Source organism: Hyla sarda, chromosome 8 (genome assembly GCF_029499605.1).
Source record: "Hyla sarda isolate aHylSar1 chromosome 8, aHylSar1.hap1, whole genome shotgun sequence".
Taxonomy (NCBI): Eukaryota; Metazoa; Chordata; class Amphibia; order Anura; family Hylidae; genus Hyla; species Hyla sarda.
Window position 1 is genome coordinate 125,757,518 of NC_079196.1, and position 12,222 is coordinate 125,769,739.

Here is a 12,222-nt window from a genome sequence, read left to right on the forward strand (position 1 = left end):
GCTGAATCCTCGCCAGGCCCGGTGGTCTCTGTTCTTTGCCCGATTTAATTTTGAGATTCACTTTCGTCCTGCCGATAAGAACATTAGGGCCGATGCTCTCTCTCGTTCCTCGGATGCCTCAGAAGTTGAACTCCCTCCGCAACACATCATTCCACCTGACTGCCTGATCTCCACTTCTCCTGCCTCCATCAGGCAGACTCCTCCAGGAAAGACCTTTGTTTCTCCTCGCCAACGCCTCGGAATCCTCAAATGGGGTCACTCCTCCCATCTCGCAGGTCATGCGGGTATCAAGAAATCTGTGCAACTCATCTCCCGCTTCTATTGGTGGCCGACTCTGGAGACGGATGTTGTGGACTTTGTGCGAGCCTGCACTATCTGTGCCCGGGATAAGACTCCTCGCCAGAAGCCCGCTGGTTTTCTTCATCCTCTGCCTGTCCCCGAACAGCCTTGGTCTCTGATTGGTATGGATTTTATTACTGATTTACCCCCTTCCCGTGGCAACACTGTTATTTGGGTGGTCGTTGATCGATTCTCCAAAATGGCACATTTCATCCCTCTTCCTGGTCTTCCTTCTGCGCCTCAGTTGGCTAAACAATTTTTTGTACACATTTTTCGTCTTCACGGGTTGCCTACGCAGATTGTCTCGGATAGAGGCGTCCAATTCGTGTCTAAATTCTGGAGGGCTCTCTGTAAACAACTCAAGATTAAATTAAATTTTTCTTCTGCATATCATCCCCAGTCCAATGGACAAGTAGAAAGGATTAACCAGATCTTGGGTGATTATTTGCGACATTTTGTTTCCTCCCGCCAGGATGACTGGGCAGATCTCCTCCCATGGGCCGAATTCTCGTATAACTTCAGGGTCTCTGAGTCTTCCTCCAAATCCCCATTTTTCGTGGTGTACGGCCGTCACCCTCTTCCCCCCCTCCCTACTCCCTTGCCCTCTGGTCTGCCCGCTGTGGATGAAATTTCTCGTGACCTTTCCATCATATGGAGAGAGACCCAAAATTCTCTCTTACAGGCTTCATCACGCATGAAGAAGTTCGCGGATAAGAAAAGAAGAGCTCCCCCCGTTTTTTCCCCTGGAGACAAGGTATGGCTCTCCGCTAAATATGTCCGCTTCCGTGTCCCTAGCTACAAGTTGGGACCACGCTATCTTGGTCCTTTCAAAATTTTGTGTCAAATTAATCCTGTCTCTTATAAACTTCTTCTTCCTCCCTCTCTTCGTATCCCTAATGCCTTTCACGTCTCTCTTCTCAAACCACTCATCCTCAACCGTTTTTCTCCCAAATCTGTTCCTCCCACTCCTGTTTCTGGCTCCTCGGACATCTTCTCGGTCAAAGAAATTTTAGCTGCCAAAAAGGTCAGAGGGAAAAATTTTTTTTTAGTGGACTGGGAGGGTTGTGGTCCTGAAGAGAGATCCTGGGAACCTGAGGACAACATCCTAGACAAAAGTCTGCTCCTCAGGTTCTCAGGCTCTAAGAAGAGGGGGAGACCCAAGGGGGGGGGTACTGTTACGCCGAGCGCTCCGGGTCCCCGCTCCTCCCCGGAGCGCTCGCTTCACTCTCCCCGCGGCAGCGCTCCGGTCACGTCCTCTGACCCGGGGCGCTGCGATTCCGCTGCCAGCCGGGATGCGATTCGCGATGCGGGTAGCGCCCGCTCGCGATGCGCACCCCGGCTCCCCTACCTGACTCGCTCTCCGTCTGTTCTGTCCCGGCGCGCGCGGCCCCGCTCCCTAGGGCGCGCGCGCGCCGGGTCTCTGCGATTTAAAGGGCCACTGCGCCGCTGATTGGCGCAGTGGTCCCAATTAGTGTGTTCACCTGTGCACTTCCCTATATCACCTCACTTCCCCTGCACTCCCTTGCCGGATCTTGTTGCCTTAGTGCCAGTGAAAGCGTTCCTTGTGTGTTCCTTGCCTGTGTTTCCAGACCTTCTGCCGTTGCCCCTGACTACGATCCTTGCTGCCTGCCCCGACCTTCTGCTACGTCCGACCTTGCTTTTGCCTACTCCCTTGTACCGCGCCTATCTTCAGCAGCCAGAGAGGTGAGCCGTTGCTAGTGGATACGACCTGGTCACTACCGCCGCAGCAAGACCATCCCGCTTTGCGGCGGGCTCTGGCGAAAACCAGTAGTGGCTTAGAACCGGTCCACTAGCACGGTCCACGCCAATCCCTCTCTGGCACAGAGGATCCACTACCTGCCAGCCGGCATCGTGACACACATTGCTTAATTTCAAAAATGAAAATCTAGCAACGCAACATTGTACAACATTGCAAAAGGCAATGTGTGCAAACCATTTCAAAATGGGTAAAAAGATTCACAAAGAAAGTTTTTAGGCACCAAAAACCCTAAAGCCAGACATTTAAACTATTCAGCTACTATATAACATTTGCGCAAAAAATAAGGACATTGCCAGAAAACATAAAGGCTCACATGTGATGTTTTCACATACAAAGAGTAAAGCATGACAGTTTACCCAGCAGGGAGTCTTATTGCATTGCATGTTTATGGCAATCTCACATTTGTGCATACAGTGTTGTAACGACTAATTTATCAAATAACAGATATGGTTATGTCATGGACCATGTAAATGACCCTACATTTTTTTTTTAAGCAGCTGCATATGGCCAAAAATATCCACATCCTTACATTGCTGGTTTGTTTGGCACTTTCAAAAATTAAACAAAGTTATTTTCGTAACGTAATTTAAACAAGGCCAATAATCTTGGCTTAGAAAGGCAGCTAAATAGCATTATCTAGATGGTAGACTCACAGACCGTGATCAACTTAACCATAACATTATTTTGCCTAAGTGCTTAGAAAATGTAAACTAAAATTGTCAAATAACTTAAGAAAAGTCATTACAGTGTCTGATAATGTCTTTGCTCTTGGCCAGATGTTAGCTCAGATGGTGATGTGAATTCCCTAGTGACCTTTCTAACAATACTATGTGATTCTTCTTCATCACATGGTTCATGTAGTAAGGCTAGATATGAAGAAGGATTTGAGCTACATTGTGCATTGTACTGTTGTTGCCACATTTCCTCTGTGGTGTTTGTAAATCTGGGATTAGGAGTTGAATTGTCAGACTGTACTGAGTTATCCAAAGTGTTGTTTGGCGGAGGTGTATTGACCATGTTATCACAGCAATATTTTTTACGTAAGTTGCCTATAGTCGCAATTACCTCAACATTATCTGGAATAGGATTAGGGGAGGCATATAAAGCCATAATTTCAAAAAGGGCAGGAACACATGACCATTGTCTTCCTTCAGGGAGTTTGCCCAGCCTTTCAGCCATTGTATATGTGATATGGTCCCAATGGTCCTCCGCATCTACCCTTTGAAGCATTGCTATTGCCTCACTTTCTACTGTGATTGATCGCCCCCTACCCCGACCGCCTGAACGGCCACCTCTGCGACTGCTACCAGCATTAGTATTGTATCCATCATTTGCTGCTCGTCTACTTGCCAAGTCCACATTTGGCTCAGATGGTCCAGCAACATCTTCTTGACTTCTTTCTTGATCTTGTGTGGACCCTGATGATTGTTGGCTTTCGTTGTCTGGTTCCAACGTCCGAGGATTTGTAATGTTGCCACTAGAACTAAAAAGAAAAAATAACAATATCAACATCGTTGACAAGTTAATTTTCAGAACATTCAACATAACAAGCAATATTACTTTACATTTTTTTGATTAAATAAAGCTTAAAATTCTCAAAAAAATGTCATGTTAAAAATGTAAACATTACATAACCCAAAAAAAAACACGGACAAGAAATAACTTACACATGTATGTTTGAAAACAAAACAAAAAGTAGACATACCGTATTTATCGGCGTATAACACTCACTGGCGTATAACACGCAGCACCACTAGCCATACAGACATTAAGCATTTAGTGCCTCCCCCCACCATCATTTCACCCTGTCTCATCATCCCCCCACCCTGTCTAATCATGTCCCCCATCATTGCCCCCCTCATCATCCCCCCACTCTGTCTCATCATGTCCCCCATCATTCCCCCCTCATCATCCCCCCACCCTTTCTCATCATCCACCCCCAACCTGTCTCATCATGTCCCAATCATGTTCCTCCTATGCCAGTGGTCTTCAACCTGCGGACCTCCAGATGTTGCAAAACTACAACTCCCAGCATGCCCGGACAGCAACTGCTGTCCGGGCATGCTGGGAGTTGTAGTTTTGCAACATCTGGAGGTCAGCAGGTTGAAGACCACTGTCACCTATGCCATTCTTCCCCTCCCTCATCATTCCCCCTTTTCCCCTGCTTTTCATATTTTTTTTCCTTACCTGGCTGCGCTTTGGCTGTCTTGCGGGCTGCAGTCAGTGAAGCAGATGAGTGACGTCCTCTCCTGGCTTCTCTGAGCGGCATCAGTGAGGTCACTTTTCATTTCCTGTAACCGCCGCTAGTCAGAGTTTGGACAGGAAATGAAAAGTCAAATAAAGAAAGGTTCCCGGCACCGGGTGCCGGGACCCTTTCTTTATTTGGATTATCATTATATTTGGTCCTCGGGCACCAACTACCTATTGCTGTGCCGACCTTCTTGGGACTTTAGGAAATGAAAAGTGACTTCTCTGATGCTGCACAGAGAAGCCGGGAGAGGACGTCATTCATCTGCTTCACTGACCGCAGCCCGCAAGACAGCCGAAGCACAGCCAGGTAAGGGGAAAAAAAATCATGGGAAAGGGGGAATGATGAGGGAGGGGGAGGTAAGAAAAATTACAAGTAAAACTGTCACTTGTGTTCTCCCGCACTATCCACCAGTACCTGTGGATAGTGCGGGAGAAAACAAGTGACAGTTCTCAAGAGCGGGGAGTAGACGCCACTGTTCACTCATTTAAAGCTTTAAATCAGTGCCCAGAATCTTTATCGGCGTATAACACGCAGGCAGGCTTTTTGGCTTAAATTGAAGTTTTAAAAGTGCGTGTTATACGCCGATAAATATGGTATATTATTTTTAAACAGGATAATAAAGAAAGTACACAAAGAAATACTCACTTGCAAACAACGCGGCTGGTTAGAAGAAACTGTAGTTGCTCAAAATGGGAAACTTTTTTTTGTAGGCGCAGCAGACCCACTTTTGCCAACATCATTCATATATTTTCGAAAATGATCTTTGTTTGACCTCCAACGGTTCTTGACATCTTGCACTGCAAAATACATCGAATTTGTGTTATCAAAACAATATAAAACATTATATTAACTCAAAAAAATACTATAATAAATCATAACGTTTATCATGCTCACACACAGTAAACACAAGACACATGTTTGTAGTGCATGGGACCAGAAGACTGATGCCTGTTGTTTCAGTGTTCAAAATACATGGAGTGTGACGGCCGGTCCCTCTGATGACGATTATCTTCCTCATGGGCTGAATTGCGCACATGAGGTATTCCTTTTGTCCAGATTGGAATAGTCACCAGAATGTGCAAAGTAAGTGCTTGTACATACTGAACACTCACATGACCATCACACAGGAATATCCAAATTTTAGACACTGGGAATACCTACAGCACGAAATTCAGCACATGAGTAAGACAAGCAGCATTAGACGGTCCATCCGCCAGACTGCAGGGATGTATAACAGTCCAACACAACACATCATACTCCTTTTCCTGTTACAACATTTTACCATTAACCCAAAAAAACTAAAAATTGTGAGCCAAAACTTTCTAGATTGTTGTTATTAGACCAAAAAAAAAAAAAAAAAGACAAATGTTAAAATAAGGAGAAAATAAACTTACATATTGTGGACTGTAGCTTTTGGTCAAGCCCATCCCATTCGGGATATAATGTTCGACAAATTTTGGTCCAAATCTCGTATGTAACTTGACGATTCCTAAAATCATCACTAACAGGATCCCATAAAGCACGATTCTCTTGAACCTAGGTACACAACAAACTCTAAGTAAATGGTCTATCATATATGTTTAAACAATTTCTAAAAAATTTATGGCCACAACAAACAAACACAAATTATGGCCAAAAATAGATTAGATCACATAAAAAATACAATAGGCCACATGAAGAAATACTCACATCACTTAAAACATGAGGTAATCCAAAGGCCACACAAAAACATGATTCGTCATAGGAAAATAATACCTATACAAAGGGCACACAGCACAAACTGCAAAGGGCACACTGCACAAACTGCAAAGAGCACACAGCACAAAATGTAAACAAATGCAAACAAATTACTTACCAAGGAAAGGAGCCGCGAGACGTTTATACTCATCCTGCTGTAACCGGCCATGGTGCTGAAAATGACCGACCGCTCGGCGCTGTCCACTAGCTGAATCTTCCAGGAAGTGACTGAATTACCTCACTTCCGGCAACGGCTGATGTAACTTTAACTACGCAGTAAAAATTAAAAAACGCACTAAAATACGCAACAGAGAATAAACACATGCGGAATTCAAGAACACCCATAGACAACCATAGAAGAAGAAAGGAAGAAACACGCAACTCACTAAAGTTAAACACGCAGCGGAAAATACGCAGTGCGTAAAAAAACAAGCAAGACGACGAAGAAATACGCATATACATTTACGCAAAACAAACACGCAAACATTTCTAAAATAAAATTACACTGCGGATTCACGGAATACGAAATGCGCAGCGGAAAATCCGCAAAAACAAATAGCTTGTGAACGCACCCTAAAAACCTGCCCTGATAAAGCTGAACAGTGAATAAAATATTTATTTTATAGCATGCCACACATATTTGGTTTATTAATTTTCTCCTTTATTCATCCTGTTATAAGGCTATGTTTCCACTTGTTTTTTTTTTTTTCTGGCAGTTTTTGAAAAACTGCCAGTGCAGTTTTTGAGCCAAAGCCAGAAGTGGATAAAAAAGGAATAGGACATATAAAGGAAGGACTTGTACTTTTCCTCCTTTATGGATCCACTTCTGACTTTGACTCAAAAACTGCAGTGGCAGTTTTCCAAAAACTGCCAGAAAAAAAACCAAGTGAAAACCTAGCCTTAGGGTGCGTTCACACGGGCGTATTTGTCAGCGGATCCGCAGTTGCGGATCCGCTGACAAAGGCCCCTAAAGTGCTACCCTTTTTGTGCCTGCTAATAGCGGCAATCCGCCGCTACCAGCAGACACACTGCGATGTGCGAGTTACCCTGCAGTGTATTCACACACATCGCGGCCACTCTCTGTGTATCTCAGAGAGCCGGAGGAACGGCCGCGATGTGCGGAAACACTGCGACTCGCACATCAGTGTGTCTGCTGGTAGCGGCGGATTGCCGCTATTAGCAGGCACAAAGAGGGCAGCACTTTAGGGGCCTTTGTCAGCGGATCCGCAGCTGTGGATCCGCTGACAAATACCCCCGTGTGAACGCACCCTTACATTACTTTTTTATACCCTGATGTACTTCATAGAGTTTACACATGTCCCAATTATTAACTCAAATACTAGTAAAACTCCGAAGAAAACTTACAATACCACAAGATAAAAACCATGATGTGTTAAGTTTTAAGAATAGGATTATTTCTAGGGAATTCCCACACTTATGGGTCTTTGAGGCATTGTAAACGTACATGGAAGCCAAAAAAACTATTTCCGACAAATAGGGCTTCTTTCCTTATGATTCTTAACATTTGTTTACATCCACAAATATGATATCATATTTTCATAACGGTGAGAACTTTCATGATCTAAAAGTATGTGTCCTAGTTGCACAATTATGGCACAACAAATGAGGCAATGAAATTGTGAATGTCACCAAATTTAGCCACAGATGTACATGGATGGTGCACTTTCATACCTAAACCCAGGCAGAAGATAAGGGTCACGTATATAGGGTGTTTCTAGGATCTGGAAACCAATATGGTAAGTTCTTGGGAAACTTTGCTAGTACCATGGGGATTTTGCATATGTGATATGGTACACAGCAACCGTTCTTTCCTTCTGAGCCATGCCATGTGACCACACAGAATTTAAATGCTACATATGGGGTATTGCCATGGATTGCATTACACATTTTGTTATGCTTTTTCTCCTTGTGCCTCTTGTAAAAAAAAAATGAGACTAATCCACGATTTTACTATAAACAATTTAATTTTTTTCAGTTTTACTGCCATTGTTACCAAAATCAAAAACACTTATGGATCCAACTGTTAACAGCTACTCTTGCTAAATTCCTTGATGAGTTTAAAGGGGTACTCCGGTGGAAAACAATTTTTTTCAAATCCACTGGTGCCAGAAAGTTAAACAGATTTTTAAATGACTATTTAAAAATCTTAATCCTTCCAGTACTTATCAGCTGCTGTATGCTCCACGAAGTTGTATTTCTTTCTGGAGTTCTTTTCAGTCTGACCACTGTACTCTCTGTCCGTTTTCGGAACTGTTGAGAGCAGGCAACGTTTGCTATGGAAATTTGCTTGTACTCCGGACAGTTCCTGACATGGGCAGCGGTATCAGCAGAGAGCACTGTGGTCAGACTGAAAAGAACTCCAAAAAGAAATACAACTTCCTATGGAGCATACAGCAGCTGATGAGTACTGGAAGGATTAAGATTTTTAAATAGAAGTCATTTACAAATCTGTGTAAAGAGTACCTGTCATAAAATCATATTTCCTAAACTAAGGGTGGGTTCACACTACGTCTGAAGTGTACGGGTGCTGAATCCGGTTGGGAGGAGCGAAAACCGTCCGCTCCCGTATCCCAAGGCCCTATTAAAATTCATATGAGTGTAGGTAAAAAAGGGAGTTCAGTCCTCAGATTCTACCTGGTTGGGATATGTGGTGGGGGAAGTGTTTTGAGGGGGGGAGGGGAAAGGAGTAAGGGAGGAATAAGAAAGAAAGAAACCAGGGAAAAGGGAGAGAAAGGGGGAAAAAAGAATATAGAGAGATGAGGGAAAGGAGTAAGGAAAATCAAGATTAAACCATAAAGTGTGAATAATAATTTATTTGTACTGTGTGATAAAACAGAATTTCAGCAAAAGGAGGTGTGGCGCAGGGCCCTTGCGTTTGCCTCCTCCACACACAAATATATACATAATAATAAATAATAGTATTAAAAAGATCACATATATCAAATGTATTACCTAATAATAGTATTAAAAAGATCACATATATCAATGAGTAGTGATGAGCGGCCTAGGCCATATTCGAATTCGCAATATTTTGCGAATATATGCGCGAATATTCATCATATATTCTCTAAATTCGCATATTCGTTATATTCTTGACTTGTTTCACTTATGCGGAAATTCGCGTATGCGAAAATTCATGTATGTGAAAATTTGCGTATATGGAAATATTATTCACATATGCGAAAATATATTATTATTCATATATGCGCGAATATATTTTCCTTACAGTCTAAACATATATCTGCGCATGAGAAAAATTTGCTAAACTACAACTCCCAGCATGCCCAGACAGCAAACAAATGTCAGGGCATGCTGGGAGTTGTAGTTTTGCAACATCTGGAGGGCCAAAGTTTGGAGACCACTGTGCAGTGGTCTCTAAACTGTAGCCCTCCAGCTTTTGCAAAACTGCAAATCCCAGCATGCCCAAACAGCTGTCTCGGCATTCTGGGAGTTGTAGTTGCGCACCTCCAGCTGTTGCATAACTACATCTCCCAGTACATGCTGGGAGTTGTAGTTTTGAAACAGCTGGAGGCACATTGGTTGGAAAATACTGAGTTAGGTAACAGGACCTAACTGAAGGTTTTCCAACCAGTGTGCCTCCAGCTGTTGCAAAACTACAACTCCCAGCATACATGGTCTGTCAGTGCATGCTGGGAGTTGTAGCTTTGCAACAGCTGGAGGTTAGCCCCCCCCCCCCCCATGTGAACGTACAGTGAGTTTCCTGTTTCAAGTTTCCGTTGTGGCAAGGACGCTAAGCAGAACCCTTCTAAACCAGCAGGGCGTGAGAGTGCCTCTAGCACTAGCACGCCAGGCCCTTTAGGCGACAGACGCGCCGGGGTGGCCGACAGAAAATAAAAAGATTATTCCCTTACTGGGACCGGAGCGAAACGCAAGCAGGTCTCCTTGAGGTAGTAGGAGATGTTGCTACGGGTGACTCTGGGACATTTGATAAGGTCAGTTCCAACTTGGGCAAAAATGTTATTAATATCTCTAAAGTTCAACTGTCTAATGCTTGCTTATCTTTGCTGTCTAGGGGGTTGAATTATTGTACCATTAGCCAGTATGACGCTGTCAATTTTGAGATTGATCTTGCAAAATCATCACGCAAATTAAACCTGCATAAAATATTTAAAAATAAGCCATCCCATAGCAATATGGAAATTTTCTCAGGGGAGATACCTGCTGATATTGGCCCCTTAGGATTTATAGCTAATCCAGCGTATACTGAGACTGACAGAAATATTGTCAGTGATTTATTTTCCCTTCTAACAGAGGAAAATGAAGTGGTGAACATACATAATGCCGACATATTCTCAGGCGGTGTGAAATCAAAATTCTTTCCCACTTTGTCACCGGGTTCGAGTCTGGAGCATTTCTATAATATAGTGCTGTCTGAGGTCAAGAGCCTCATATATCCTGAGGCCATTGACAATCTTAATAATGATGAGAAGACAGCACTGAAATGGTTACAAAGCAACAACCAAATTATTATCAAGCCCGCTGACAAAGAGGGAAACATTGGCGTGATGGACAAGGAGATGTACTCTAATGAGGCGATGCGGCAACTGTCAGACCCCCTTACATACAAAAAACTAGATAAAGATCCTACTATTATCTATCTAAGCCAGCTACAGACACTTCTCCGAAAAGGTGTTGAGAGTAGAGTCATCCCCGATGAAATGGCTAAAAAGCTGTTTCCAACTAATCCTACCAAACCCACTTGGTACCTTCTCCCCAAAATTCATAACGGCTTCAGGAACCCACCGGGGAGACCGATCGTCTCTAGTCGTAGATCGGTCACTGAACCCCTTTCTCGGTTCATTGATTGGTTCCCGAGGCCCTTATTGAATTCTGTTTCATCATATCTGCCAGACACCAAGGCCCTGCTCCAAAGCTTGGATGACATAGACTGGCCGGGTGACTATTGATATGGTGGGACTGTAAACCTGAATTTGCCACGATGATGCCCTCCATGCCGTGCAGCAGTTGCTGTTGGGAGCGGGCAAAGACACAAAGTGTATCGATTTTATCTGTGATTCTGTCAGATTCATTTTAGAGAATAACGCATTCAAATTTGGGGACCACTGGTATGCCCAGTGCCTTGGCACCAACTTTATCAATCATCTTTCTGGCCATGTGGGAAGAAAACGCCGTCTATGGACCGGGTAACCGATATGCCAAACATATACAGCACTGGACCTGAAACATAGACAACGTGCTGGTGGTGTGGACAGGTACTGAAACTCAGTTTTTTTTCATTTTTGGATTACATTAATATCATTAATATCAACTATGTAAATATGGAATTTACGGCCAGTTTTGGGGGCGACAGGGTCCAATTCCTTGATTTGGAGCTATCCTTACGACAAAGTAAAATAGAAGTTAGGGGTTATCAAAAACCTACCGCAACTAACTCCCTGTTGGCATACACTAGTTACCACCCCTCACACGTTACTAAGGCTTTACCATACAGCCAGTCCCTTAGCTTGTGCAGGAATAACTCTGACTATGGGAGCTTTATTGAACAGTCCTGTGCTCTGATGGATAAACTGAGGGAGAGGGGATACCCTGACTCCTCTATCCAACAGGCGTTCCACAGGGCCAGAATTCAGGACTGACGTCAATCAGTCTTTGGAGCAAGAAATCGTAACAAAAAAACAGCGGTAAAAAGGGCTATTTTTTCGTTTGAACTTAACCCCCTATCAGATCTAACAAAACAAAGCATTAACAGAAACTGGCATCTTCTTCACACAGACAGGGATCTGTCAGATTTAACTATGCAGCGCCCCCTTATCTCATTTCGCAGAACAAAGAACTTGTGGGATGTACTTGTAAAGAATCGCATCTCTCCTGTGAGTGAGTGTGAACTGGTTGCAACGGAACTTGCCCTCTGGCAACTTTTAATGCAGGCAGTGCTCATTCTGCCAGCATTTGGATACCTCTCGCTGTGTTCGCCTCGGTCTTGTCAATCATGTGGTGAAAGATTTCATAACATGCAAGTCTGATGTAATAGTTTATGTTATTATGTGTCCCTGCTCATTGTTTTATATCTGCAAGACCATTCGCCCACTATTCCACAGAATTCGTGAACATT

The 12,222-nt window shown here is 43.6% G+C and overlaps 1 protein-coding gene across 2 annotated transcripts in view; it reads right to left on the reverse strand.

The window, feature by feature from the left end:
- Nucleotides 1-2,346: 2,346 nt before the first annotated feature.
- Nucleotides 2,347-12,222, reverse strand: part of LOC130284650 (uncharacterized) — a 30,693-nt gene continuing 20,817 nt past the window's right edge. For both annotated transcript variants that reach the window (XM_056535202.1, XM_056535203.1), the window contains exons 2-4: nucleotides 5,765-5,906; nucleotides 5,016-5,167; nucleotides 2,347-3,602 (exon numbers count right to left, since the gene is read on the reverse strand). In XM_056535202.1, the coding sequence (XP_056391177.1) occupies nucleotides 2,861-3,602; nucleotides 5,016-5,110 (837 nt within the window). In that variant the 5' untranslated portion in view covers nucleotides 5,111-5,167; nucleotides 5,765-5,906 and the 3' untranslated portion in view covers nucleotides 2,347-2,860. The remainder of the gene's footprint in view (nucleotides 3,603-5,015; nucleotides 5,168-5,764; nucleotides 5,907-12,222) is intronic.